The sequence below is a fragment of the Hypanus sabinus genome, chromosome 2 (assembly GCF_030144855.1).
Source record: "Hypanus sabinus isolate sHypSab1 chromosome 2, sHypSab1.hap1, whole genome shotgun sequence".
Lineage (NCBI taxonomy): Eukaryota > Metazoa > Chordata > Chondrichthyes > Myliobatiformes > Dasyatidae > Hypanus > Hypanus sabinus.
The window spans coordinates 119,514,047-119,541,333 of record NC_082707.1 but is presented as its reverse complement, the minus strand read 5'-3'; the positions used below and the strand labels follow the sequence as shown (position 1 = coordinate 119,541,333).

At 47.8% G+C, this 27,287-nt stretch overlaps 1 protein-coding gene across 2 annotated transcripts in view; it reads right to left on the bottom strand.

Annotated features, from left to right (window-relative positions):
- Positions 1-20,997, bottom strand: part of plekhh1 (pleckstrin homology domain containing, family H (with MyTH4 domain) member 1) — a 140,027-nt gene extending 119,030 nt beyond the window's left edge. The window contains exons 1-2 of one of the 2 annotated variants that reach the window (XM_059953337.1): positions 20,676-20,997; positions 3,326-3,499 (exon numbers count right to left, since the gene is read on the bottom strand). In XM_059953337.1, coding sequence (XP_059809320.1) covers positions 3,326-3,451 — 126 coding nt within the window. In that variant the 5' untranslated portion in view covers positions 3,452-3,499; positions 20,676-20,997. The remainder of the gene's footprint in view (positions 1-3,325; positions 3,500-20,675) is intronic. The other variant, XM_059953329.1, reaches the window with a different exon arrangement.
- Between the last annotated feature and the right edge of the window lie 6,290 nt (positions 20,998-27,287).

The following is a 27,287-nucleotide window of genomic DNA, read 5'->3' as shown; positions in this document are numbered from 1 at the left end:
GGGTGGAGGTACAGTGACCCTCTCCACACCCACCTCCATCACCTCAGGGTGGAGGTACAGTGACCCTCTCCATACCCCCTCCACCACCTCAGGGTGGAGGTACAGTGACCCCTCTCCACAACCCCCTCCACCACCTCAGGGTGGAGGTACAGTGACCCTCTCCACACCCCCCTCCATCACCTCAGGGTGGAGGTACAGTGACCCTCTCCACACCCACCTCCATCACCTCAGGGTGGAGTTAGAGTTCCACACCCCCTCCATCGACCTCAGGGTGGAGGTATAGTGACCCTCTCCACACCCCCCTCCATCACCTCAGGGTGGAGGTACAGTGACCCTCTCCACGACCCCCTCCACCACCTCAGGGTGGAGGTACAGTGACCCTCTCCACACCCCTCCACCACCTCAGGGTGGAGGTACAGTGACCCTCTCCACACCCCCCTCCATCACCTCAGGGTGGAGGTACAGTGACCCTCTCCACACCCCCCTCCATCACCTCAGGGTGGAGTTAGAGTCGACCCTCTCCACACCCCCCTCCACCACCTCAGGGTGGAGTTACAGTGACCCTCTCCACACCCCCCTCCACCACCTCAGGGTGGAGGTACAGTGACCCTCTCCACACCCCCTCCACCACCTCAGGGTGGAGGTACAGTGACCCTCTCCACACCCCCCTCCACCACCTCAGGGTGGAGGTACAGTGACCCTCTCCACACCCCCCTCCATCCACCTCAGGGTGGAGGTACAGTGACCCTCTCCACACCCCCTCCACCACCTCAGGGTCGGAGGTACAGTGACCCTCTCCACACCCCCTCCACCACCTCAGGGTGGAGGTACAGTGACCCTCTCCACACCCCCTCCACCACCTCAGGGTGGAGGTACAGTGACCCTCTCCACACCCCCTCCACCACCTCAGGGTGGAGGTACAGTGACCCTCTCCACACCCCCTCCACCACCTCAGGGTGGAGGTACGGTGACCCTCTCCACACCCACCTCCATCACCTCAGGGTGGAGGTACAGTGACCCTCTCCACACCCCCTCCACCACCTTAGGGTGGAGGTACAGTGACCCTCTCCATACCCCCTCCACCACCTCAGGGTGGAGGTACAGTGACCCTCTCCACAACCCCTCCACCACCTCAGGGTGGAGGTACAGTGACCCTCTCCACACCCCCCTCCATCACCTCAGGGTGGAGGTACAGTGACCCCCTCCACACCCCCTCCACCACCTCAGGGTGGAGGTACAGTGACCCTCTCCACACCCACCTCCATCACCTCAGGGTGGAGTTAGAGTTCCACACCCCCTCCATCACCTCAGGGTGGAGGTACAGTGACCCTCTCCACACCCCCTCCACCACCTCAGGGTGGAGGTACAGTGACCCTCTCCACACCCCCTCCACCACCTCAGGGTGGAGGTACAGTGACCCTCTCCACACCCCCTCCACCACCTCAGGGTGGAGGTACAGTGACCCTCTCTACACCCCCTCCACCACCTCAGGGTGGAGGTACAGTGACCCTCTCCACACCCACCTCCATCACCTCAGGGTGGAATTAGAGTTCCACACCCCCTCCATCACCTCAGGGTGGAGGTACAGTGACCCTCTCCACACCCCCTCCACCACCTCAGGGTGGAGGTACAGTGACCCTCTCCACACCCCCTCCACCACCTCAGGGTGGAGGTACAGTGACCCTCTCCACAACCCCTCCACCACCTCAGGGTGGAGGTACAGTGACCCTCTCCACACCCCCCTCCATCACCTCAGGGTGGAGGTACAGTGACCCTCTCCACACCCACCTCCATCACCTCAGGGTGGAGGTACAGTGACCCTCTCCACAACCCCTCCACCACCTCAGGGTGGTGGTAGAGTAACCTTTTCCTAAATCAGTCCCAGTCATGCCTGTACCTCCCACGCTTCAGCTGGGAGCTGCCTGTAAGGAGTTTACACGTTCTCCCTGTCTCCTGCAGATGGGGAGAATGCACAAACTTCTTACAGACAGCGAGCAGTGAGAATTGACCACTGATCACTGGCGCTGAATTGGTACGCTACTGCACCACCCCAATTCCTGTGCCAGTTCCCTCCCGTCGACCGTTCACGTGTAACCAAGAGGATCCAACTTGTTCAGCATGATTGCCCCAACTTTACCAGAGGAATACTGGAAGTACGAGTCGGCTATTCAGAGATTAGACAATGGCTGCTCTGCACCATAACCCCATTAACCTGGGCACATTTGCCCGACAGGAGTCCACCAATTTCAGCCTCAAAACCTCTCAGCATCAGAGTTGCCGCTTGGCGGGGGGGGGGGGGTTCAAACTTGCTACCTGTAGAAGATGCTGCTTCCCAATGCCCTCCCTGAATAGCTCAGCTTTAAATTGCCCCCAGGGATTCTACATTTCCACAGCACCCACCCAAATTTCAAACCTAATTCTCCTCAGTAAAACCCAGGCTGACAGACTATCGTTTATGATCTGTACTGCTGGATAATAAAGCAGCACAGACTCACTGCTGGAACAAAGTGGTTCCACACTGCTTTGGACTAGCGGATCAGGGAAGATGGGGGACGTGAGCCTTTTGAACTTTCCTGAGAGGATGGTGGAAGAACTGGCACTTGGTTTATTACTGTCACGTGTACAAAACTGTTGTGCATGCCATCCCTAAAGAGCATTTCACCATGTCGTGGTCACACAAGGGAGAAAAAATAAACACAATGTGCTCCTAGGGTTTGACCTTCTGTCCAACAAGAGGGGGAAGAAGAGAGAATGTCTGATCACACTGGCTGCTTTTACAAGGCAGCCAAGTTTATGAAAGGACCGGAATGTGGACTGTTCATTCCTCTCCAAAGATGCTGCCTGACCTTCTGAGGTTGTCCAGCATTTTGTGTTTGTTGTTCTGGATTTCCAGTATCTGCAGAATCTTGTGTCTGGAGTTATGGAGGGAAGGCAGGCTCCTGGAGATGTCCACAACTCTCTGCGGTTTCTTGCAGTTTTGGGCAGAGTAGTTGCCATGCTGCATCTGGATTGGATGCTTTCTATGCTGCATCTGGATTGGATGCTTTCTATGCTGCATCTGGATTGGATGCTTTCTATGCTGCATCTGGATTGGATGCTTTCTATGCTGCATCTGGATTGGATGCTTTCTATGCTGCATTGCTGAGGGTCAACAGAAAGCTTTGAATATTTTTAAGTGAGAGGCAGACCCATTTACTGATAAATCAAAAAATGTGGAGTTAAGGTTACCGGCAGATCAGTCGTGACCTTCTTAATTGGGGGAGGAGCAGGGTCGAGGGCCAATTGACCTACCCCTGCTCTTCATTCCCACGTCCATTCCACTCACCTTTTCGGCCAGTAGTTCCCGGATCTTACCCGCCTGCAGCCGGAACCTGTAGAGCTGGGACTCCAGCGCCACACACCGTTTCTGCCAACTGGAGCCGCCACTGCTGGTCTCTGCCACCATTGCCATGGTAACCGGCTCTCACCAGCGACAGGAAGGCTTTGTAGTCCTCTGACCCTGCAAACGCAGAGACAATATTGAATCACTAGTGCACAATGGGCTGGTGTCTTTGAGTGATAGAAGCACAAAAACAAGCCTCAATCATCTTAGCCAACAAAGTAAGGCAACTGAAAACAGTAGAAGTTAGCCTTTCCTGCAGAACATATGGACCTGCAGCTTCCACCACCACGGAACACGGCCTCAGTACCTTTACAGCAATGGTGAAGATTAGGATCTGCTTTAAGACTGGAAGATGAAGTGGCCACAAACAGCAAGGTGGTCATATTGAAGAGAATGCCCCTATCTTTTTAGAAAGCTAAGGAAATTCAGTCTATCCCTGGTAACCTCAATGATGTTTTACAGATGCACTGCAGAAAGCAGCCTACCTGGACGCATCACATTTTGGTATAACAACTACTCTGGCCAGGGACGCAAGAAATTTCCAGGAGCTGCGAACACAACCGAGTCTCTCAGGAAGACCAGCCTCCTCTCCATTTTCTCTGGCAACGCTTGCTGGGAAAGTAGTTGACATAATTAAAGACCGGTCCCACCCCAGACATTCTTCTCCACTTCTACTGAGCAGAGATGCAAAAGATGGAAAACACAAACCCTGGGCTTAAGGATGGCTTCTATCGCACGACTGTAAGAACAGACCTCTTGTACGATAAAGATGAAGTCTTGATCTCATCATGGTCTATCTGTCTGCCAGCACTGCACTCGGTACCATACACTCAGTGACCACGTTACTAGGTGCAGGAAAGAAACCTGGTGTGCTCTGCTGCTGTGGTCCATCCACTTCAAGGTTCGACGTGCTGTGTGTTCAGAGACACTCTTCTGCACACCACTCCCGTAACACATGCTTATTTCAGTTAGTGTAGCCGTCTTGTTAGCTTGAAAAAAAACTGGTCATTCTCCTCTGACCTCTCATTAACAAGGTGTTTTCACCCACCTAGCTGCCACTCACTGGATGCTTTCTGTTTCTTTGTGAACTCCAGAGACTATTGTGTGTGAAAAATGGCAGGAGACCAGCAGTTTCTGAGATACTCAAACCACCCTGTCTGACACCAACAAGTGACAGTCAAAGTCACTTAGATCACATTCTTCCCCATTCTGATGTTTGGTCTGAGTAACTGAACCTCTTGACCACGTCTGCATGCTTTTACACATTGAGATGCTGCCACATGATTGGCTGTTTAGATATTTGCAGTAACAGCAGGTGTACCTAATAATGTGATCACTCAGTGAATGTCAGCATTTTGTGTTTGCATTTCCAGCAAATGCGGAATCTCGTGTTTGCGATGTACACTCTGGTCTTGTTTTCCTTTCGTACCGCATTGATGTATGGAATAATCTGTCTGGATGGTGAGCAAACAAAATGGTTTCACAGTATCTCAGCACATACAAACTAATCACCAGTTTCACACGGCATCGACTGAGGGACAAATACAGGGCAGGAGCAAGCAACAAGCTGTTGCAGAAACTCAGCAGGTCGAGCAGCATTTATGGCAAATAGTGGGAAGGAATTGTCGAGACCCTGCATCAGGACTGATTAAATACAGCACTGTGCAAAAGTCGGAGACACATATATACAGCTAGTTAGCCCTAGACTTGCACAGTGCATTGCACTGTATTGCTATCGCAAAAAAAAATTCATGTTATATGTGAATGACGATAAACCTGACTCTGATCTAGGTCTCTGTTGTGAACTGAGAGTGGGAAGGGGGCAGGGAGAGGGGAATCGTGGTTGGAAAAGGGGAAGAGCGAGGGGAGGGAGTGGGTAGCACCAGAGAGACATTCTGTAATGATCAATACACTTGCACCCATCCCTAACACTCCTTCTCTGCCTCCTGTCCCACAGCACTCCATCCTCACCATTCCCAACATCCTTTGCTCCCACCAGATCTACAAACTTGCTCTCCATTCCACATTGACAAATACTGCACTGTGGAAAAAGTGTTAGGCACCCTACCTATACGTATGTGCCTAAGACTTTTGCACAGTACTGCAAACACAGGGAAGGAGTTATATAAATCAGTAGTCAAGTATATGGCTGATGGAGCCCCAGTTTCACAGTTCAGTTGAAAATCTCAGGCAGTGCAGAATTCCCTCATTCTGGTCTGGAATATGATGCCAGATCTTACACAAACTCACCTCCCCTACCACCTCTGATGCTCCCACATATTCTCAGAAAGAAAACAAAATGGCAGGAAGTCACAATCTGCCTCTTGTGGCATTGAGCAAACTGGTCTTCGGGGTCAAGGGCCACTTTGAAGATTTAAAAGAAATTGCCAAAAAGATATGGTCAAACAAAACTTTCTACGGAACCCTTAAGGCCCTGGACTTACCCAAACATTTCCACCTACTCTCTCACACTCAATGCTCGCAAACTATGTTAATTGGAATAACCAGTGCACAATGGGCCAAGTGTCTTTCTGCATGACAGCCACATTAAGACAAGGCTCGATAATCAAATACTGTACAGAAGAGTCAGCAGAGCAGCTCAGTTGTTGAGAGGCAACAGCAACTGAAACACAAGGAGCTGAGACAAGCCCATTTGAGAACCACATGGCTTAAACCTCATTAAACCCAACGTTGGCTCAGCACAAAATTCCTGATTGAAAACTCTGGGCCTGTGTGACTCAACCCATCCATTTCAGCAGGAATTGCTCCCTCCTCGATTCCAGTTAACCTGTACAGTGCTCTGCCATTTTTATCCAGCAATGACTATACCAAGGGCAGGTCACTGATCTCAGGAGTTCAACACAATTTGCATCTGCCTCGCACCCCTTGACCAAGGCCAGCACAGTGGTGCAGAACACTAAACACCCAGGTTCAATCCTGATGTTGGGTGCTATCTACGTGGACTTTGCACGTTCTCCCAGAGACATGTGGGTTCAAAGGTTAATTGGCTGCTGTAAATTTTCCCTTGCTGAACAGAATCTGGGTTGAGTTGATAATGTCTGAAGTACTAAATAAAAAGATTGAGGTAGCAGGATTACCTTCGTTGGTTGATTGGCAGGAAACAGAGAGTGGGAATAAAGGGATCCCATTCTGGTTGGCTGCTGGTTACAAGTGGTGTTCCACAGCGGTCCGTGTTGGGGCTGTTGTATATCAAAGATTTGGATTATGGAATAGATGGCTTTGTGGCTAAGTTTGCTGATGATACAAAGATGAGTGGAGGGGCTGGGAGTGCTGAGGAAACAGAGAGACTTGGATAGATTGGAGAAATGTGCAAAGAAGTGACAAATGAAATACAATGTTGGAAAGTGTACGGTCATGCACTTTGGTAGAAGAAATAAACGGGCAGACTACTATCTAAGTGGGGAGAGAATTCAAAGTTCTGAGATGCAACGGGACTTGGGAGTCCTCGTGCAGGATACCCTTCAGGTGAACCTCCAGCTTGAGTCGATGGTGAAGAAGGCGAATGCAATGTTGGCATTCATTTCTAGAGGAATAGAGTATAGGAGCAGGGATGTGATGTTGAGACTCTATAAGGCACTGAAAAGACCTCACTTGGAGTATTGTGTGCAGTTTTGGGCTCCTTATTTAAGAAAGGATGTGCTGACGTTGGAGAGGGTTCAGAGAAGATTTACTAGAATGATTCTGGGAATGAGAGGGTTAACATATGAGGAACGTTTGACCGCTCTTGGACTGTACTCCTTGGAGTTTAGAAGAATGAGGAGGAACCTCATAGAAACATTTCAGAAGTTGAAAGGCAAGGACAGAGTGGATGTGGCAAAGTTGTTTCCCATTGTGAAAAAGTCCAGAACAAGACGGCATGATTTAAGGATTGAAGTGCGCACTTTCAGAACAGAGATGTGAAGAAACTTTTTTAGCCAGAGGGTGGTGAATCTGTGGAATTTGTTGCCACAGGCAGCAGTGGAGGTCAAGTCATTGGGTGTATTTAAGGCAGAGATTGATAGGTATCTGAGTAGCCAGGGCATCAAAGGTTATGGTGAGAAGGCAGGGGAGTGGGACTAAATCAGAGAATGGATCAGCTCATGATTAAATGGCGGAGCAGACTCGATGGGCCGAATGGCTGACTTCTGCTTCTTTGTCTTATGGTCTTATGGATTAGTGTAAATGAAGATTGATTGTTGGTATGGACTTGATGAGCCGAAGGGCTCATTTTGCACGCCGTTTCTTTTCCTATGAGTCTATTAAATTCCATCACGTACACAAAGGAACACTACTGCAAGTTCTGCTTACTCACAGCTCTAAGATGAAAGGCACTAAACTGATCAGACCAACACCCAGAAAGTGTGTTATAGTTCTGCCTTATGACTGTGGTAACCCTGATCTAAGCAGAGAAGTGTTAGACCGGGGGTGGGGTGGGGAGGCAGGGGGGAACACTGCTCTTACAAATGAGGACTGGTAGCACCATCACTAAAGCGTGTCGCATGGTCAAGGACACCAGCGATAGATAATGAGTGTCTAGAACTAGTGTAAACACATCTTGCACTCACGTTTGGGGAAAAAGCATGTTGTGATGATAAGCAGAACATAAACAGGCCCTTCAGCCCGAAGAGTCCCGGTTAACCCCCACCCCACAAGCACCCATTTATACCAATAATACACTCATCCCTTTCACTTCCATTAACTCCCCGCGGTCACTACCACTCACCTGCACACTAAGGACAATTCACACTGGTCAATTAAAGTCCTTGAAATGACAGGATACACGCAGACACAGAGAAAACAAGCAAACTCCACACCTGAGGTCAGCATTACCTTGGGACACTGGAGGTGTGAGACAACATACCTTCTTCACAAAGATCCCATTAATTAATGGCATTTAATAAACTTTGTTCCTATGCTTTCACTCTTACATCAATTCAAAGTTCGGAGTAAATTTATTATCAGATTACTGTAAATATGTCACTGTATACAACCCTGAGATTCACTGCCTTAAGATAACAAGTCCACAATAGAATAATAACCATAACAGAATCAATGATGGACTGCACCAACTTGGGCATTCAACCAGAGTGCAGAAGACAACAAAACTGCAAATTCAAAAAGAAATAACAATAACAAATAGCAATAATTATCAAGAACTTGTGATGAAGTGTCCTTGAGAGTGATTCCACAGGCTGTGGGAACATTTCAGTGATGGGACAAGAGAAGTTATCCCCACTGGTTCAAGTGTCTGATGGTTGAGGGGTAGTAACTGTTCTTGAACCCAGTATCTGGAGTCCTGAGGCTCCTGTATTTTCTTCCTGATGGCAATAGCAAGAAAAGAGCATGGCCTGGGAGGTGGGCATCCCTGATGACAGACATTGCTCCATGTAGGGGAGGGCTTTACCCATGATGGACTAGGCCAGGGGTCGGCAAACCTTACCACTGAAAAAGCCATATGGACCCGCTTCCCACAGAAAAGAAAACACTGGGAGCCACAAACTAACATAAAATACATTTTAATTAAATATTTATTTTCCAAAGCCACTGGGAGCCGCAGCACAGAGTTGAAAGAGCTGCATGCGGCTCCGGAGCCACGGGTTGCCGACCCCTGGACTAGGCCATATCCACCACATCTTGGAGGATTTTCTGTTCAGAAGCATCGGTGTACTTGTATACCCTTCAACAGGGCACAGCCAACCACTCTTTGTTACAGACTGAGTGAGATAGTGAGCCCATGATGACCATCAATATTAATTCTCTACCAATCTCATATTCCCTACACACTAGGGGAAAGTTACAGTGTACCCCTAACACATTACCGCACCTGCAGGATACGTTAGTGATGTGGGAATCTGCACTGTACACACTTGATGTGTGCCATACTTAGTTGGCAGTGATGAATGTTCAACAGAACTTCCCCCTCAACCTGTGACGCAGGTGGCTGCTTGCCTGCTGTTTATTAATGTTCACATGCCTTCTCTTAAGGAAGGGAACTTGAGAGACAAGCAGAGAGAAAAAAATGCCCCTTTCCATCTTCCTTTGCTGGTTAGCAAATTGGGACCAGTTGATGTAAATGAACAGGATGACATGGTGACACTACATGAGAGACAGAGACACCATGATTGCCTTATCTTTCAGTCAAGATGGTACCAACATACAACGCTCCCTCAGTCAACATCTTCCACATAGTCCACAAAACTACTAATTCTCACTTCTGACGAAGGGTCTTGGCCCGAAACGTCGACTGTACTTCCTATAGATGCTGCCTGGCCTGCTGCGTTCCACCAACATTTTGTGTGTATTGCTTGAATTTCCAGCATCTGCAGATTTCCTCGTGTTTGTGAATTCTCACTTCTTTTACGTCTGTGCTTTCATCTCAAATGTGTTTGTGGAACTGTGAGATCCTGCGATTTACATTTTGGAGATTGATTGAGTGAAGTTGCTGTCTCCGGGAAGAGAGCGTCCTCCGAGTGAAGAAATTTCGAGATGATGTTCAACTCCATTTCACAGATTAAAGCATCAATTAATCGCTGGTTAAAGCGTTGAAACATCAAGACGAAGGAGCTGACTGCCTGCCTTTGGTTCGCTGATGGGATCCCTCCCCTGCTGGAGCTTATCACTGTGTGGGAGCTCACAGCTGCCAGAGGGTAGACCTCTGTGTTCCGGTGGTGTCTCTCTTTCGAAGATGTCAGAGGATGTTACTGAGTAGCTGCGTTTATGGTTTGAACTACTGCTTTCATGGCCAAAGGGCTTCTTTCAGTTTTTTATATTTTGGTCTTGCTTGCCCTTTCTTGGTTTTCATGTGGGGTGAGGGGGTTCAATGTTCTTGCTGTGTTTTGTGCGGGGAAAGGGTTGTTGAGGGCTGACGTTCTTGTTGTGTGTCATGTGGTAGAGGGGCGATGTGCTAGTTGTGGGTAGTGTGGGGGAGGTGTGTTTGGGGTTGATGATAGTGTAGTCATTCTTTTTTTGTGCGGGGGGGTGGGTGGGTTTGCTGTTTCTCTTTGAATGATGTCCATGCTTTTTCTTTGTTTCATGGCTATCGAGAGAAGATAAATCTCAAGGCTGTACATTAGCTACATGCTGTCCCTTGGGAACAATATCAGTAAAAATGTTAATTTCCACATAGATATTAAAAATGACTTGGTGTACACACAGGCACCCGCTTGACCCCTGCACTCCACCTGATTGGCTGCTTGTACTAACTAGGCAGAGTAGTCTCCAATCAAACCCAAGCAAGAGATTGTGAGCAGCACAATCTCCGCTATTCAGTCGCTGATCCTCCCCTCTCCCCAGTTACTGTCTCAAGTGGTACCTTGGCACTCCATTTGACCCCAATTTTCTCAATCTCACTTTCCTTACTTAAAAACTTGAGCTTTTTATTTAAAAACCAAACCAGTATCACCCTTTTGCACAATCTGCTTATTTGGCAAGACTTTCAAGCTTTCTTTGTTAATGCACATTGGGAGATGCAACAATGTCAAAATGTAGCAGTTCGACAAAAGCTGGAATTGTCAGAGAGAAGCAGAAACATAAAGCTGGCAAGGAAAAAGGATAATTCCCTGTAACCGCATCTCCCCATATTTTCACAACTGCCCCAAGATTCCACCACTGGCCTAGACCCCAGAATTCATGGCCCTGAGTTAACCTACCAACCCACACTCCTCAAGGACAAGGAAGGGAACGGGAGCACCCACACAGTCACAGGGAGATTGTGCAAACGCCATACGGACAGCACTGGAGATCACAATTGAACCTGGGTCGCTGGAGCCATGAGACAGTAGGGACAAACAGAATCAGATCAGGTTTATTATCACTGGCATGTGTCACAAAATTTGTTAACTTTGCGTCAGGAGTACAATGCAATACATGAGAAATACAGAAAAAATGCAAGTCAATTACAGAGGGAAATACGTATATTAAACAGTTAAATTAAAAATAGCACAAAAATGGAAATAATATAATCAGGTTTATTATCACTGACGTATCTATGAAATTTATTGTTTTGCAGCAGAGTACAGTGCAGTACATAAATCATACTACAAGTTACAGTAATATTTATATACTGTATTAGTGCTGCAAAAAGAGCAATGAAATAGTGAGGTTTTTGTTGATGGGCCTTTCAGTAATATGATGCAGAGGGGAAGAAACTGTTCCTAAAACAGTCTCAAACCCAGAGACAGGGAACGGGGACTGGAGATGAGATCAAAGGGGAAAACAAACAAACTTACAATAGGGTGACTTGGAGGGGAAGAAAGCAAGTGAAGATGATACTCAGAGACAGAGATATTGCATGTGCAGACACAGTCGGTGAAACAATACAAGAGCCAAGTGCAGCAAAGGGAAAATATGTAAACGTTAACAAAGAGGGCACTGAGTGGGAAGTCACACCACGATCTGGTTCACATCCAAAATAACATATCAGTGTACAGTAACAGCAAAGGAAGCCCAAGATTAAGCTTCCATTGAGTTTCTGCACACCTTGCACTCTTGCTAATCAGCGGTAGTCAAAGCATTCAGACAAGCCTACATTCCTGCATGCAATATGACCTTCACTGATTCTGCCAAACGGTAAAAGCCCACTGGTGGGCTCCGCTCACATTCACAAACTGCTGCCTTGAGCAATGCGGCAGCACTCCGCCCAGTTGTCAGTTTGGATTACGTCCTCGAGTTGCCGCACTGAGAATAGAACTCGTGATCTTCCAGTTTAGGGGATCCATGAACATGGCTGTCACTCTGCGCTTGCTACCTCTCAGCCAGTCAAGGGCTAATGAGCACAAACCAGCCATGTGTACACCAGAAATTTCCCTGACCTTTGTAGAAGATACTACACTATAAAGGGTACACAGAGTCACAGCCAGAGGGGCAACTTCAGGTCCTTTCCAGGAAACACACCAGCACAGTACAATCAAATTCTGATAACTGGGCTTGCTGAGGACTTTGGTGATACTGCATTCTCAGATTTTACTCAAAAACACTTAATTTGTTTGTTTTTCTTTTAAAGGTTACACAGCATATTAAATTTTCCAGTGAGTTTAAGTGGGCCTAGGAAATGGGACCCAGGTGATCCAGATGTCAAGCCATCAATAATTTGGAAAGGTCAGAACGGAAATGAGCCATTTTACTGCACTGAGGGACTGCTGAAATGATGAAACATCGAACCAAATCTTCTCCTCTTGAGCGGAAGTAGGCATGTCCCTCCAACATTATTCTCTGGAAAGCAGGGGAGGAGTGACCCTGTGGGTTTCATGTAAATAGTGATCCCTGTCTGGTCACTGAGAGACCGAGGAACCGTTATTGCAATGGTGGATTCAGTGATGCAAGAGCTCTTGCACCCGGACTTGGACGGAGCTGCCAACTGACAGCCGGCCGGCGGGCGCTGTGTGTCTGGGGTCGACACTGCTACAACAGCAGCGGCAAGGTCAGCGACTGACTGGGGAGCAAATTACAGTCAAGGATTGTGACAGACAGCAAACCAGGATGGAGCAAGCATTGGCTTATAATTAAACTGTTCAACCCTCTCACATGGGGCAAAATAACGACTGGACTGGACACACACGACCACATCAAATCTGTATTTTTAGAAAGCCCAGTATTTTGAATGACAAGCAACTCCAAGAACGTTAGCGCCTGGTGCACAAGCAGAAATGGTGTATTTGTGCACAACTCCATCCCCAGTATAATAACTCAATCTTTTTGACATGATGACATTTTGTAAATGTCCAGTATTGCAGTCCATTCTAACCTGCTGGGGTGAGCTGCTTCTCCCTATGCCCATGTGCCTGGCTTTAATGGTGGGATTGTTATGCATCCCCTCCATTGTTACAGGAAGTGCCTACACCCTCACCACTTCATGTACAGCAGGAGGCCACTCAATGAGGTCATAGCTGACCTGACTGCAATCTCACCTCCACATCCCCCATCTACTCCTCACCCCCTTGCTTTATCATGAACCTCTCTACCTCGGTCCTAGACGTACTGAAAGAGTCTGCTTCCAGCACCCTTCCAGGTTCCAAAAGCAGAGACAGAGAGAAAACCGACTTGAATGGACGGCTACTGTTTCCTTTAAGAACAGACACCTTCCTAGCTATAGATTCTCCCTCGGAAGGAAAGGCCCTCTCCACATCTATCCTGATTGTGTCTCTCACTCTTCTAAAGCAGTGAACGCAAGCCTGGCCTCTCCCACCTTTCCCCATACAACGGGCCATCCAACCCCAAGCCCAAAATTCTGACGCAGCTTAATGGCTACGAGGTGCATTGCACTGACTTGTGGCTGTTCTGAGAAATGCAAGAGACTGAAAGAGAGAGAGAGTCTCTTTGATTCACAGGTATTACTGAAGCCGAGATGGAGATGCTATCCATCTACGAGACGTCCGAACGTAGCATCTGCTCTGTCAGTCGTAAGAGTAGGAATGCTCCCACTCACGAAAGGCAGTCCAACCTGCTAACCAGAGGAAAGATGCTCTGAAGCTGGAGAGAATGCAGAGGTGATGTTGCCAGGGTTTAAGGGATGGATTCTCAGCAGGTTGGGACTATTCTCTTCGGAGCACTGGAGGATGAGGGGTGGTCTTATAGAAGTATATGGAATCACGAAGGACACAGTCTTTTACTCCCTGATTAGGGAATCAAGAAGTAAAGCACTGAAGTTTAAGGTAAGAGGGGACAGATTTAGTAGGAGGTTCAGCAACAGACTTTTCATCCAAACGGCGGTCGGTATATGGAATGAGTTGCCAGAGGAGGTGGTTGAGGAAGGTACATTAACAATATTTAAAGGCACTTCTACAGATACATGGATAGGACCTTTTTTATGCCACGGACCCCTACCATTAATTGAGAGGTCCGTGGACCCCAGGTTTAGAGGGATGTGGGCCAAATACAGGCAAATGGGACTTGCTTAAGTGGGATTGTGATTAGCTAATGAACCTTTTTCCATGCTGTAGGACTCCATCGCGAGCAATGTAGTCAGGGCTGTGATAGCTAAACTAATCAGGTGCCGCAGGAAAAAAAAATTACAATCCAGAAAAGAATTTGCAGACTCAAACGGATTTAGACGTGGCATTAACTGAGGCACTTCTCTCTACTGCTGTTTCTTATAAGGAACAGATGGCAGGTAGCTTGTGACGATATAATTCAGCTCTGCAACCTCTGACCCAGTCAGGAGAGGAATAAATTTCATGCAAAGCATCAGCTCATGGAGATATGTTAATGTGAACGAAGGACGACCGTATCAATCAGGGCGAAGAGCACTGATATTTGCACGCCCTGTGAAAAGCCAGGGTGGAACATATCGATGGGGTGGACTGTTGCCTTGATCCTTGCCAAGGAGAAGGTGTCAGCCTCACCAACTATTCTGCCCATGTGCAAAACAAATACTCTTCAGCCACAGGGACACCATGTTTCCCTTGGGGGAGAAAAAACAGCAGAAATCTGAAACAAAAGCAAAAATGTATAAATGCTGGAAACACCAAGGCCAGTCAGCAAAGGTCAAGAAAGCAACAGTTAACATTTCAGGTCCAAGACCACTTGTTAGACCAGAAATGTTCATTGTTGCACTTGCTGCCCGACCTGTTGAGAGTCTTCAGCAGTTTCTGTTCTTCTATTGTGATGTTCTTCCTTACTCAAAGCTGCTCCATGGAGCAGAGGTCAGTGGACAGTAATCAAAGGCCATTCACGGACTCGTGGCACGCCCTCTTCACCCCAGTGATGCCACTCAAGCTCCATCTTCTCCTGGTCCAGAGGCACTGACTGTGACCCCAGATAATAGAACAGGCCCTTCGGCCCGCAATGTGGTGCTGAGCCAATTGAATTAGTACTCAAATGGCCAACCTAACTATCCCCTCTGCCTACACAATGTCCATATCCTCCCATTTTCCTCACATTCAATGTGCCTGTCTCAACATCTCTAATATAGCTGCCTTGACTACTAATCCAAAACCCCACCGCTGTGTAAAAATAACTTGCCCCTCACATCTCCTGTGAATTTACAGCACCCCCCTCACCTTAAATGTATGTCCTCTGCTATTTCAACCTTGGGAAAAGATACTGTCCGTTAATTCTATCTATGCCTCTCAATTTTATAAACCTCAGCCAGATCTCCCCTCAGCCTCTGCAGCTGCAGAGAAAACGACTCCAATTTGCCCAACCCCTCATTGTAGCACATGTTCTCTACTGCAGGCAGCATCCTGCCAAACCCCTTCTGCAGCCTCTCCAAAGCCTCGACATCCTTCCTAGAGTGAGGCAACCAGAACAGTATGCAGGTACGGCCTCATTAGTTTTATAAAGCTTCCTGACTTTTGAACTCAGTGCTTCAACTAATAAAGGCAATATGCTTTCTTAACCACCTTATTGACAAAGTTCAAAACAAATTTATTATCGAAGTACATAGATTGCATATCAACATAGACAACAGTGAGATGTACTTGTGGGCATACTTATTAAATCCAATATTCATAACAGAATGAAGGAAAGACAGCACCCAACAGGGTGGGCAAACAGTGTGCAAATACAAATGAAAAAAAAAGCAATAAATAGAGAACGTGAGATAAAGAGTCCTCAAAAGTGAGACCATTGAATAGAATAACTGTTCCTGAACATGTGGTGTGGGGCCTGAGGCTCCTGTGCCTAATGGCAGTAGTGAGAAGACAACGCAATCTGGGTGGTGGGGGTCCCTGATGATGGATGCTGCTTTCCTGTGACAGCACTGTGGGTAAATGAGCTCAGCGATGGAGGGGGGGGGGGGGTGGGGGCGCCTCTATCCGTGACTGTGGGCCATATCCACTACTTTTTGTAGGATTTTCTGTTCAAGGTCATTGGTGTTTCCATACCAGCCTGTGTTACAACTGGTCAATATACTCTCCACCACACATCTACAGAATCTGTCAAAGTTTTAGATGACATGCCAAGTCTTTGCAAACTTCCAAGGAAGTAGAGGTGCTGCCGTGCTTTCTTTGCAATTGCACTTACACTATGTACTGGGTCCAGTACAGGTCCTCTGAAATGATAACACCAAGGAATTTAAAGTTGTCATGCCTCTGATCCCCAGTGAGGGCTGCCCATGGGCCACTGATTTCCTCCTCCTGCTGTCGTGAATCAGCTGTTTAGTCTTGCTGACACTGAGTGAGAGGTTGTTGTTGTGACACCACTCAACCAGATTGTCACTCTCCCTCCTACCTGCTGATTCGTCACCACCTTTGACTCAGCCAATGACAGTGGTGTCATCAGCAAACTTCAGTACGGTATTCGAGTTGTACTTAGTCACACAGTCATAACTTGGACTGCAAGATCCCTCTGCTCATCATCACTGGTAAGAATCTTGCCCTGCACTGTCACTTAATATTTCCCCTACCAATATGCAACACTTCACATTTGGTCGGGTTAAACTCCACCCGCTATTCCTCCACCCATACCTGCAACTGATCTATATCCCATTGCCAGTCTTCTATGCTATCCACAACACCAATCTTTGTGTAATCTGCAAATTTACTAACCCACCCATCTACATTTTCATCCAGGTCATTTCTATACATCACAAACAGCAGAGAGCCCAGTATAGGTCCCTGCGGAACACCACTAATCACAGACCTCCAGCTAAAATGAGCACCTTTGACCACTATCCTGTCTTCTATGGGCAAGCCAGTTCCGAGTCCAAACAGGCAATTTACCATGCATCCCATGCAGCTTAAGCATCTAGATGAGCCTCCCATGAGGGACCTTGTCAAACGCCTCACGAAAATCCATGTAGACAACTTCTGTAGCTCTACCTTCATCAATTACCCGTCATCTCGTCAGAAAAACTCAAATCATTAGTAAGACACGACTTTCTCTCTACAAAGATATGCAACCTCTCTGTAATTACGCCATGGTTTCCAAATGCTCATAAATCCTGTTCCTAGGAATTCTCTCCAGTTACTTCCCTGCCAATGACATAAGATTCACTGGTCTAGTTTCCAAGATTATCCCTGGTTCTCTTCTCAAATAATGGAACAACATTAACTACTCGCTGGTCCTTCAGGACCTCACCTGTGGCTCGAGAGGACACAAAGATATTGATCAAAACAACTGCAATCTCTTCTCTTGCCTCTCTCAATAACCTGGCGTACATCACATCAGGCCCTGCGGATTTATCCACCTTAATGCCTATCTGATCCATATTCCAAGTTCATCACCTTTCCCCATAATACTCCTAGCATTAAAATACACACTCTTCAGACAATTGACCCTACCATATCTAATACACAAGGGGCTGCCAACCTGGGGTCCATGGACCTCTCGGTTAACAGTAAGGGTCCACGGCATAAAAAAGGTTGAGAACCTCTGTAAATAGATGAACCTCCTCAACACAAATTAGGAATCTGACCTACATCAGTGGAACTTTTAAACAATTTTCTTATTTACCCAGGACCTAATGGGAGTAAATATTAGAATGAGAAGTCGGATACTAGAACACAACATTTCCAATGAACATCCATTTGAGGAGATGCAGAAGATTGCAGACACTGCAGTCTGGAGCAACACACAAAGCACTCGAGGATTTACAGAGAGAAAAGGACATTTGATCAACACCCAGTCCAGAAGGGTCCTGACCGCCGAGTTTCTCCAGTCTGTGCGTGTGGCTCCACTTGAGGAACACCTTTTAATTATAATGATGTCTCAAAGTGCTCTCAAGCCAGTGAAGTATTTTTATATAGTTGTGATGCAAGAAAATACTCCACAAAGAAAATACCTAAAACAGAAGAGCAATAACTTTAAGATCAACTTCACTAAAATGCAAGGATTAGCCTGGGCTCACCCTTGTTCCTTTTTAAACTATTACCATGGAATCATTCATTTCCCCTCTTGGCCTCATCATCATCATGCCTCATGTTGTATGACATGAATGATCCACGACCATGACTGTTCTTGGCAAATTTTTCTACAGAAGTGGTTTGCCATTGCTTTCGTCTGGGCAGTGTCTTTACAAGATGGGTGAGCCCAGTCGTTATCAATACTCTTCAGAGACTGTCTGTCCAGCATCAGTGGTCACATAACCAGGACTTGTGATATGAACCAGTTGCTCATACGACCATCCTCCACCTGCTCTCACGTGACTCTGATCGGGGGTGGGGGGGCTAAGCAGGTGCTACACCTTGCCCAAGGGTGACCTGCAGGCTAGCGGAGGGAAGAGGCTTGTTAGAGACGCATCTCCATCCCACCACGCAAAAGTGTTATCATGGGATCTGGCTGCAGGGGTCAGATGGGAAGTTAGTTTTACATCCCAATAACCCTCCTGCTATCCACATCTCCCTATAGACGCTGCCTGACCTGCTGCGTTCCACCAGCATTTTGTGTGTGTTGCTATCCACAGCTGCTGAACAGTGATCTGGTAGTCCCTCAATGGGTTTTTGCCGTAAGGTACCATTAAAACCAGCACAGTTGCTTGACGCCTGGGCTTGATGGGTTCAGCTGGCAGTGAACTGCAGGGCACCTTGCCATAACTCTTGAGACATCAATCAGTCCCTGGTTCAGAGGCACAGGCTTTGCTATAAGTAATCACCCTCTCCATGAAACCCTGTCAGACTAGGCCCCTCTACCTCCTCCAGGTGGGTAAGAGGCGCTTGCTTGAGGCTTGGAGGTGGTGTTTTGGATAGGGTAAAGTCACAACTTGTTTGGGGTTGTCTGTAGCCGGGCACTGTTGCTTCATCTGCCCTTCAACAGCATCACAACACATTTCATTGTCCTTGTTTAGCTGCCCATGTGTCAGGCACCGTGTGGAACCGAATGAACACAAGGTTTTACTTTTGGTTCAAGTTATAGGGCAGGTCAGCGGGGCAAAAGCATCTGCACAGCCCAGGGCATCACTTTATTGAGGGGACAGGAATCCAATGGGAAGAGGCAGCTTCAGAGTCTACATGTACTTTATAAGCACACAGTGGAACTTCCTTGGCAGATGAAACCTCAACAGCAAAAGTCTGTAGAAATCTCAGCTTGGAGAGGGAAGAGTTAACGGGAGGAGGTGGGCGATGCAAGCAGAGTGTGATGTGACGCCAGGGTGTACCATACACAACGTTAAATAGCTTAGATAAGATAAACTTGCTCCAGAAAAAGGCAAGCCAGGGGTCAGAGGTAACAGTGGAAAGTAAATCGAAGTCAGTTATGTGTCAGGGAAGACAGAGGGGTCAGGGAGCTGACAGGGAGGGAGGGAGGGAGGGAGAGCACAGGAGGGGAAGCTGGGGTTGGAGATCGGCAGGAGCCGGAGCTGGGGCTACCAGAGGTCAAGGTATGGTGGACAAAGCCAGGGTTCAGGGAGCGGGTTGTGGAGGTGGAGAGTGCGAATGGGTCCGGACTGGGGGAGGAAGGAAGTGCCGGAGGGGAAAGCGTGTGGTTTCGGACGGAATACGGGGTAATGGCAGACAAATGAGATTATCTTAAATGGTCGGCATGGTGGAGGACCACTTCTGATGAGTAGGAGCGGGAGGAAGAGGCAAAGAGCATGGGGGGGAGGGGGTTACAGCGCCAGAGGGGCGGCTGTGGAAATTCGCAGGGGCAGTACGAGCAGTGGGACATTCCGAAAGACCAAAGCACATGCCGAACTTCTCCGTCATCATTTACTACCCCGAGATTCATCTTCTTGCAGCCATTAACAGAATAAAGAAGCACACACACAGACTAACAACGAACGTGCAAATATAAATACTGAGAAAGTGAGTTGTAGAGTTCATGAAAGCTAGTCTGCTGGCTGTGGAATCAGAGCGGGGGGGGGGGGTGAAGTTATCCACGCTGTTCAGGAGCCTGAAGGGTAGTAACTGTTCCTGAACCTGGGGTGGTTTCTGGTCCCCGGGCTAGGAAAAGTTGATCGTGCGTGGGCTGAGTGGCTCCGACTGAGTACGGGATGGGGCGGGGGAGATTCGCTCCTTTCATTGACCTCACACCAACTTTACTGAAAGAGAAAAACGAGCCTTCAGCTGCCGAATATAAAACACACTCGAATGGCCAGGGTTAAAGCATTCAACTTCTCCCAAATGACAATTTTAAGATCAAATCAAAAGCCAACTTATCAGTTGCTGGCCAGCTTATTTCTCTGCCCAGCCATGCAGGTGACCGACCTCTGGAGAAACAGCGCTGCCGGCTGGGCGATAAAACACCGCCGTTCCCTTCACGAAAGGGACACGGCGGTTACCAGGGGGCTTTGAACATCCCGCCCCGGACCACTAGCCGGAGAAGGGGAGGTTGGTGGTGGTGGTGGTGGTGGGGGGGGGGGGGTGAATCCCTCCCAGGTATCCCGGGGAAGGGGGGAAGAGGGCGAGCTGGCTGCGCTTACCCGCTGTTCGGCTCCTCCACGGATGGCTGCTGTTGCGGCAAGAGGGGCACTCAGTGTGGTCCGGACTGCATCGTACCTAGTCCGGAGTAACCTTCACCCTCCTGCGCTGCCGCTGCCGCTGCCGGACCCAGACTCCGCTCCGCTCCGTCCCGCGGGCTCGACGTGCGAGCAATCAGGTGACTAGTCAAGTCCTAAAGACCAGCGGCGGAAATTACATCAGCCCCCAACAACAGGACAGCACACACACAGATCCTCTCTCCGCTCACATCTCGCCGCTCTTCACTCTTGCTGATGGTCCTCAGCGGGAGGAGTTGGTTTCGTCCAATCAGATTCCACCTTCCTCAAACTGACCCCCCCCCCACCACCTGACCTGCCTCCTCTACCTGCTATCTCACCTAATTCAACAGGTCACCCCTTTACCTAGCCCTCTACAATCCCAATCTGCCCTACCATCTCATCCAAACCACACCTGCCATCTAACTAGAACCCCCACCTACAAACCAATATATACCTGTATACATCATCGCCTGCCACTTGGCCCCACCCCCAGCTGTCACAATGTGTCAACAACCCCTCCCCCACTCGCTTCTCACCCCAAACTCCCTCCCCTCAAGACAGAGTTATCCAACCTGTCCCACCACTCAATTTAACCACTCTGTGTCTGCCCCCACCCAAATCCCCTCTAGATCGGCCCCTCCTTACTGCTATCCCAGCCAATCTTCATCTGGCTCTTCAACTAGGTACCCCATCAGTCCTAATCTGACCCATCTGCTCACTGACCAATCAAACCTGGCACTCAACCACCCGCCCCCGTCTGCCTCAAACCAAGATCTAACCCAATTCTCCCCTCACTGGTCCCCACCCAAAGGCTCTCCTTACACCCAAGCCAAACCCTCCACCTTTCACACCGGCTGACACTTCATCCAGCCGGCACAAACTCCTCAACTGTCAACCAGGCCAACGCTCTACCAACACCCAAATCCATCTGTCAGCCAAACCAACTCTCAAATGCCAAAGTCTCTGACCTCCCGCCTAACCTAATTCCCCAGCTCACATGTCAGTCCTCAACTCCAGCTGCCACTCAACCAACCCCGCCTGCCCCTCGCCCAATGTTCCCAGCTTCCAGACCTCCCATCTGCCACCCCACGTGGCACTCCAGTGGTCCCACCTTCTACTTCCCACCCCTTACCAGGCTGGCTTCGGACTTCAAAAGAATCAAGGTTCTGCTTGGAGGTGTGGGGCTGTGGAGGCATCAAGCAGTGAAATGGAACTGAGGCTAAATATCAAGTTAGCTGCAATACATCCTCCTTGTTATCTCCTTGCCCATCCATCGCCTTTCTCTAGTGCTCCCCCCCCTTTTTTCTCTTCCATGGCCTTCTGTCTCTTTCACCCATCAACTTCCCAGATCTTTGCTTCATCCCTCCCCCTCCCAGGTTTCACCTATCGCCTGATAGTTCTCATTCCCCTCCCCCACTTTCAAATCTACTCCTCAGCTGTTTCTCTCCAGTCCTGTCAAAGGGTCTCGGCCTGAAACGTCCACTGTACTCTTTTCCATAGATGCTGCCTGGCCTGCTGAGTTCCTCCAGCACTTTGTGTGTGTTGCTCGGATTTCCACCATCTGCATATTTTCTCTCGTTAGCAATACATCCTGCTCTTGCTTCCATTCCTCTTCTCTGTTCCTCTTCTCCCATTCCTGTCTCCAGAAATAGAATGGCTGGAGAGAGCACCTTCAGTCTCTGGCATTGCTAGCTTAGAGCCTCGTGATACAGCTCCCCATCATAATGAAAACCACTAGTTACTGGGCACTGGCTAACCAGGCTTGCCTGGCACCCTGTGCGGACACTGCCATTGCAATACCAGCACATTGTGTCTTACAGAACTGTTCCAAACCAAATCACTAGGGACAGTCGAAGGATTAAAGAATGGCAGCTCTCTGTCTGTAGCTGAGTATGTCCCCATTTCACCATCCCTGCTTCACCATGAAGTGGCATTAAACCTGATTACCTCCATGTGCTGTTCCTTCCCCGGAGCTGGGAAATGAAGCTGAATGACATTCTTCTTCTCCCTGGGAATGTGTGTTCTGTCATTAAGTTATTGGAGAGCAATTTCCTCACTATTGCTACAGGGTCCAATTGCAGGATCAAAGAATTGTTCAGCTCAAAGACTCCCCACAGTGAGCCTAAAAAGGACCGGGAATGCGTCAAAGACTTTCCTGCCACTTCTTAAAGGGAGTGACTGGGCTCACATCCACTAGTCTCTCACGGACTTGCAAGAAATGAAGAGCAGAAGCTCCACACTATAAGATGCATAATAAGCAGAAATAGGTCAGTTACCCCCACCCCACCCCTCTTGAGCTGCTCCATCCACCATTCAATAAGATCGAGTCATGAGTGAGAGACGAGGGATGGCCAGCTCACTGCTCCACGATGCTTATGCTGAGCTGTGGCCAGCAACTGACAGGTTCCTGATCAGCTGCACTGACGTCTGGCTTTGCGGCTGTGGGTTCATATTCGTGAAATTGAGTTCTGAATATTAATTTGCTTGCTTTTATTGTTTGTACAATTTGTCTTTTTTCTGCACATTGGGAGTCTGACAGTCTCCTTTTTTAACGGGTTCTATGTTTTGTGGCTGCCTGTAAGGAGAGGAGTCTCTAGGTTGTGTATAGTATACATTGATAATAAATGTATTTTGAACTTTGAGTTCAACAGCATGCAAATGGACACTTTGGCACAAATTCTTCATGCTGACCAAAGTGCCTACCTATGTTAGTCCTATATACTCATATTTGTCACATATCCCTCTAACACTTTCCTATCCATGAACCTTCTGAAACGCTTTTTAAACATCGTAATCGGAGTTCTCTACCACTTCCTCTGACAACTCATTCCATATATCTGTGTGAAAAATTGCTCCTCAGATCCCCTTTAAATCTTTTGTGGGAAAAATAATCTGCAGTCTCTTGTGCCTCCCTTTAAAACCTCATCCCTCTCTCACCTTGACCCTATGCCAATTGGTTTTATATACAGGCTCTAGGAGAAATACTCTGACTGTCTGCCTTATCTCTCATAAGGTCACTGACACCCCCCCCCCCCCTTCCTTCATTCCAGAAAAGAACATGCCAGCTTCTCTGGCCTCTCTTCCTAACTCAAGCCCTCCAGCCTCGGCAATATCCCTACAAGTCTTCTCTGCACCCTCTCCAGCTTGATCATGACTCATCTTCCTAAAGCCACTCGTTCCGTTGTATCAATGCTGACTCTTGCTCCTGTTAATTCCCTGCACAAAGTATACCCTGTTTTTGACACTGTTACTGGCAGTTTGGCCCACTTGGTGGCCAAGGGCATGCATGCAAGGCGGATGGTGGCTGAAACCATGGCAACCCAGCGCTTCCTAACGGTTACTGGCAATCATTGGGCAATCCAAACACAATAAGATCTGCAGATTCTGGAAATACAGAGCAACACACACAGAACTCAGCACCTATGGAAAAGAGATCTCTCGAAGTGTGAGACTCAACGTTTCAGGCCGAAACAGTCTTGCCCATGGTGCTTTGAGCAATCCAGCACTGGAAACACCTCACCCTGGTAGAATTAATGTCAAACCCGGGATGGGTGCTTCCCATTGCTATCCAAGGAATTCTAAAGGAAGACGTCAAGTGGATCATAGGTTAAGATCGGATTGCGTTTGCTTTGTTGGACCCAGTACACCAGTTATTTAACTTTGGTTTACCCTCCATCCTTTATAAACTTGAGGGCATTCAGTGTTCTGTCCACATCCCATCTCACTCAATGCTCTCTTACTTGCAATCGTTCCCAGCCAGGGTACAGCTCCAGTTTAAAACCCTCATTTTCAAACTGCCTGTCTCTGTGATTTCCCTCAACTCTCACACTTTGAGAGAGCCTTGCACCTTTAATTATGGTTTCTCTTTCGTTGGAGGCTCATGATTCTGTTGCAACAGCCTGAACCTGACTCTCTCTCATCCTACAAGATGTTCAAACAAGGAGTCATAGTTACAAGGAAAAGGGGTTGATCATTTAAAACCGACTGAAGTGTGTGGAAATTTATTCCCTCAGAGACTGTTGTATCCCTAATGATGTTGGAGGCCAGGTCATCAGATATATTAAAGGCGGAGTTAGATAAATCAGACAGACAGACATACTTTATTGATCCCGAGGGAAATCAGGTTTCGTTACAGCCGCACCAACCAAGAATAGTGAAGAAATATAGCAATATAAAACCATAAATAATTAAATAATAATAGGTAAATTATGCCGTGGAAATAAGTCCAGGACCAGCCTATTGGCTCAAATCAGTGAGAGAGTGGGGAATTGAGGGAATGGGAAGAGGTGTAGATCAGCCATGATCATATTGAATGGTGGGACAGTCTTGAGAGGTCAAGTGGCTTACTCATGACCTTACATTCTTGTGTAAAGAACTTATTTAAACCCTACCCCTTGACCTGTGTGCTACTGTCTCCTTACATAGCTTGTTGCTTGAACAGCTTTTGTGAAGCGATAAATCCCAATGACCCGATGACCTGAAAGTGGCCAAGGAAGTGTTTAGCCGACTGTTACATAAAATCCCCTCTTGTATTCAATGTGCTTCATTAGTCAGTAAGGAGAGGACATTATGATACAGCTTTGCATGATGCTGGTGAGGTTATACTTGGATTATCAGGTATGGTTTTAATTACCCTGCTATAGGAAAGCCATCATTAAGTTAGAAAAAATGCAAAGAAGATTTACACAAATGTTGCAATGACTTGATTTAAAGGGAGAGGTTGGAGAAGCTAGGAATTTATTCCTTGGAGTGTAGGAGACCAAAGGGTGATGTTATAGAGATCTGTAAAATCACAAGACGATCAACAAGATGAATGCAGACAGTCTTTTTCCCAGGGAAAGGGAATCAAAAACTAGAGGTTTAGGGTGAGAAGGGAGAGATTTAAAAGGGACCTGTGGGGCAACTCCATCATGCAGAGGACAGTGGGGATAGGGAATGAATTGCCAGAGACAGTGGTTGAAGTGGGTACTCTTCTTCAAAGGTCCAGGTACACTTGATGGCATGGTAGCATAGTGGTTACAGCTTCCTCCGGGTGCTCTCGTTTCCTCCCACATCCCAAAAGACTCAAGGGTTGGGGTTAGTAAGTTACTGTACTGTGCAAATATATATATAGCTAGAGTGCGTAAGACTTTTGAACAGTACTGTGTATGATGACTTTCCAGTCACCAAAAAACACTTAATACTACTGAGCTGATTCAAAGCTAAGTCCTCTTATTTCTGTTTCCCAAACACCTTCTGACTTTTGCCAATATACTGTACAGTGCAAAAGTTTTGTGTACCCTAGCTTGCGCTCTCTCTCTCTCCCTCTATATGTGTGTGTGTGTGTGTGTGTGTGTGTGTGTGTGTGTGTGTGTGTGTGTGTGTGTGTGTGTGTGTGTGTGTATGTATGTGTGTGTGTGTGTGTGTGTACACACACCTAAGACTTTTGCCAGTACTGTAAGGGCATGGCACACTTGCTGGCTGTCCTAACACAATCTCAGCCTGTGTTGGTCACTAATGCAAACGATGCATCTCACTGTATGTTTCAATGTTTCGATGTACATGTGACAAATAGAACTGATCTCTTTAATCTCTACAATAACAACATTTAAAACACAGGTACATTTGCAGGAAAGATTTAGGGGGAGATAGGCCAAATGCAGTGGAATAGGATTAGGTTCAATGGGCACTTTGGTAGCATGGACAAATGGGGCTGAAGGGCCTGTCTTTGTGCTGTATCACTCTGTGGCTCTGTTCCTTGCTAAGTTAAAGGCTTAACATCAGTTGTTGCCATTTCCTTATGAAACACATTCACACACACAAAGTGCAGGAGGAACTCAGCATGTCACATAGTATCTATGGAGGTGAATAAACAGTCAACGTTTCAGGCCAACGTTTCATCAGGACTGGAAAGGAAGGGGGAAGAAGTCAGAATGCGAAGGTGGGTGGGGGGAGTGGGATGAAGTAAGAAGTTGGGAGATGATAGCTGGAAAATGTATAAAGCTGAAGAAGAAGGAATTTGATAGGAAAGGATAGTGGATCATGGAAAAAAGACTGGGAGGAGAGGCACTAGAAGAAGTTGATAGGAAGTTGAGAAGGGGAACCAGTATAGGGAGAAGAAAAAGAGAAGAGGGTAGAGGGAAGAAATTACCAGAAGTTCATGCCATCAGGGTTCAGGCTATCCAGTTGGACATGAGGTGTTCCTCCTCCAAGTGAGAGTGGGCTCGTTGTGGTGGTAGAGGGGCTGTGAACCGACATGCCAGAATGGGAACGGGGAGTGGAGTTGGAATGTGTGGCCAGGGGGAAATCCGACCTCTGGCAGTGCACAAAGCAAAGGAGCTTGACGAAGTGGTCCCCCATTCTTCATCGGGTCTCACTGACCACTTACTGCAGATGACATTGCCAGACCAGAAGGTGGCATCATCTAACTAGAAAGGACTGCTTGGGGCCATGCACGGTGCTGATGGACAAGCTGTAGGTGTATGCTATTTGTACAAGAGGGGAGGGCAACAAGAAGGTGCCCCTGATCAGAGGTTGCCAAGGAAGGAATGGGTGTCGCTGTGAAGGTCTGGGGGC